At 36.9% G+C, this 3,400-nt stretch overlaps 1 protein-coding gene across 1 annotated transcript; it reads right to left on the reverse strand.

Annotated features, from left to right (window-relative positions):
- Positions 1-261: 261 nt before the first annotated feature.
- Positions 262-3,397, reverse strand: LOC106114551 (G protein-coupled receptor kinase 2-like; the record flags this gene model as incomplete). Its single annotated transcript, XM_013307813.1, has 5 exons — positions 262-458; positions 980-1,112; positions 1,459-1,648; positions 2,325-2,530; positions 3,315-3,397. Coding segments are annotated over 5 exons (805 nt in total), but the record flags the coding sequence as incomplete, so codon positions are not given.
- Between the last annotated feature and the right edge of the window lie 3 nt (positions 3,398-3,400).

The raw sequence follows: 3,400 nt of genomic DNA on the forward strand, positions 1-3,400 counted from the left end.
ATCTGTGATGGAATATAATATAATCTATGATGGAATATTATAATCTATGATGGAATATTATAATCTGTGATGGAATATATTATAATCTGTGATGGAATTTAATATAATCATTAATGGAATATAATATAATCTGTGATGGAATATGATAATCTTTGATGGAATATAATATAATCATTGATGGAATATAACATAATCTGTGATGTATTATAATAATCAGTGATGGAATATATAATTTATGACACGGTATAGTCTTTGCGGGGATATTTCAATCTGTACGGAGTCTAGCCTGTGAGTGAGTGTAATGTGTGTCAGTGTACAGTACCTCAGGCGCCATGTACCCGACAGTGCCGACGCGGCCGCGCACAGTGCCGCCCTCGGGCACATCAACAGCCAGCCCGAGGTCAGAGATGCGCACGTGGCCCGCGTCGTCCAGCAGAATGTTCTCCGGTTTGCAATCTCTGAGATATCACTATTATTTACTACGACAATTTAAACTATGAAGTCTAGTTTAAACTAATAATATTTTTCCTAAGACTTTTGATATAACCATGTTTGAGGAGCCAATATTCTATCGTCTAATTATATAAGGTTATTTCGTATAATATATAGTTTAATTTGGATGCAAGAGATTAAAATGAACTGTCTAAACCGAGTTTCTCGATTATGAGGTCGTCAATCGGGACTGGACAATCACTCTTGATTGTTTTATGTTTATATATTTATATATATATATATATATATATATATATATATATATATATATATATATATATATATATGATACGGTGGCAAACGAGCACTAAAATAGCGAAGTGACCGTTGCCCATAGACATACGCAATTGCATATGCGTTGCCTACCTTTAATCGACGGAGGAGATGATGCACAGAAAGAAAATATCTTCCCTTTCCATGCATCCTTTCCTTATAAGAAAAATTAAGGTAAATTTATGTTATAATCAAATACAAGATTGACCTGTACCTGTAAACAATGCCCATCTTGTGTAAATGTTCTAGACCACAGGCAACCTGCGCGGCGTAGAACCTCGCGCGCTCCAGACCTAAGCCGGTGTCTGCGCCACACATGTTGTAGATGTGGAACTTCAGGTCTCCACCTGGTATATACATTTACATATTAAACCTTTTTTCCACTAAGACTAGACGAATATTCCAAGAAATTATTTCAATTGTAGGTGCCACAATGCAGAAATAGTGGTGTTAATAGAATTTCATGCTGTAAAATTAACTTAGAATTTTTTACTTTATAAATGCTAATGTTTGGATGTTTGTTAGGTTTCTCCAGAACAGCTGCATGGATCTTGCTGAAATTTGGCATATATGTAGAACATAGTCTGGAACAACACATAGACTACTTATGTCTTTTTTAATTCGACGCGGTCGGATTCGCGGGCGATAGCTAGTGTTGCAATAAAATATAGATTTGAATAAAGTTAAACTGACCGTTCATAATAGTTAGTACCAAACAGAGGGCATCTTTAGTCTCATATGCATATGCCAGATTGACAACAAAGCGTGAGTTTATTCGCTGCAAGATTTGCTTCTCGATCAACACCATCGCTTCTCCTTTACGCTTCTTTATTCTCTTCTTTTCTAACTTCTTGCACGCGTACATCTTGCCTGTTGCTCGCACCTACGAGGTCGTTTTAGGATTTAAAGTAGATTTTTTTTAATTCAAATTCCAACCAAAAAGTCCAAAAAAAGTGCCAATATTCTTTAAACAGATAGATAAACTAGTAAAATGGTAAAATTTATCTCATTGCATAGAACATGGCAATTCTTCGGAAAGTTGTATACCGCGAACAGACCTGACTGTACCTAACTGGAATTAGTTTACACACTAGATTTGTAATTTGCATAAGTAATCTTTTTTTTATATCATAAGGTGACAAACGAGCGAACGGCCACCTGGAATCGCTGAAATAGCGAATTGACCATTGCCCATAGATATAAGCAATTGCATATGCGTTGCCTACCTTTAATCGACGGAGGACAGGATGCACAGAAAAAAAAAATTACCTTTCCATGCATCCTCTCATCCGGAAAGTCCACTTCCACTTCCCATATTTTCCTTATAAGAAAAAGGTGGGAAGGGAAAGAGACTAAATTAGCCCTCCGGGACGCACACTCATCAGACTGTACGCGGAATTGCTTCCACTTGACTCCTGTCTTCTGTGTGGTCGTGGTATTTCACCGGGCGAGCCGGGACAATTCGTGCGAAGATGTTAAAGCCGGCTCTACCACTGTTGTCAAATCTTTGGTTACATCTATTTATTCTCTCTTATGTATCACGTATATTGTTATCTCACCTGACACGCACAGACCTCTCCGAAGCCGCCTTTACCCAGCACCCGGTACATTCTGAAGGTGTGTTGTGTGACAGGCTGCGCCTCCAGCCATTTCCATTGCAAATATCTATGAAAGTACATCGATCTCTCGAATTCAGCGAACGGTGCGCCTGCAAGGAAACTCTTCACACAGCGCACGCATTCCCCGAATATATCTTTAGATCCACCTGGAATATGAATATTTTATTTAGTAATAATATTAAATTCATCAGGTATACGTCCCCACCGAAGGGCTCGCTCTGTAGATGTTACGTGAAAGTCTATCTATAGGATGTCCCAAAAGGTTACGTACATAGGAAGGGGGATGATAGGGGTGGTCACAAGGGTCTCCAGAAAAATAAAATAAAAATTCCCCTCTGGGTATTAAAAAAAATAAATGGCATTTTTTAAAAGCTTAAAAATTTTACACCTTCTGGGGCAATTTTGAAACCGATGACCTACAAATATTGCTATATTAAAAAAAAGCTATTATGTTATCGTCAATAACTCTTTATCAATATGAAATTAAAAAAACAATACAACTAACAAAGATTTGAAAGAAAATTGAAATTGCCCCAGAAGGTGTAAAATTTTTAAGTTTTTAAAAATGCCTTTTTTTTTTATTTTAATACCCAGAGGGGAATTTTTATTTTATTTTTCTGGTGACCCTTGTGACCACCCCTATAATCCCCCTTCCTATGTACGTAACCTTTTGGGACACCCTGTATATTATTAGTTCAAATTCACACCGCTAGAAACCCCTGCCATGGTCAAAGGCACAAAATACTAAGTAGTATAGCTGTCTTATACATAGAATTAAAAATATAAAGTTAAAAAAAAAACTAATATAAATTAGTTGAATTTAATTAAAATGAAAAATGATCCTGGCAATCAAAACACTCATATCACGTAAAGGAATTAAAAGAAAAAAATAATAAAATCTTACATCAGATTCGTCTACATCTTAGTTACCTTCAAGCAGTGAGCTGGCGTCATCGACAACCGTTGGCACAACAACATCGGTGACTGCCTCGCCTCCCTCCTGCTTCAAATATCTG

The sequence above is a fragment of the Papilio xuthus genome, unplaced genomic scaffold, assembly GCF_000836235.2.
Source record: "Papilio xuthus unplaced genomic scaffold, Pxut_1.1 DF828096.1, whole genome shotgun sequence".
Classification (NCBI taxonomy): domain Eukaryota; kingdom Metazoa; phylum Arthropoda; class Insecta; order Lepidoptera; family Papilionidae; genus Papilio; species Papilio xuthus.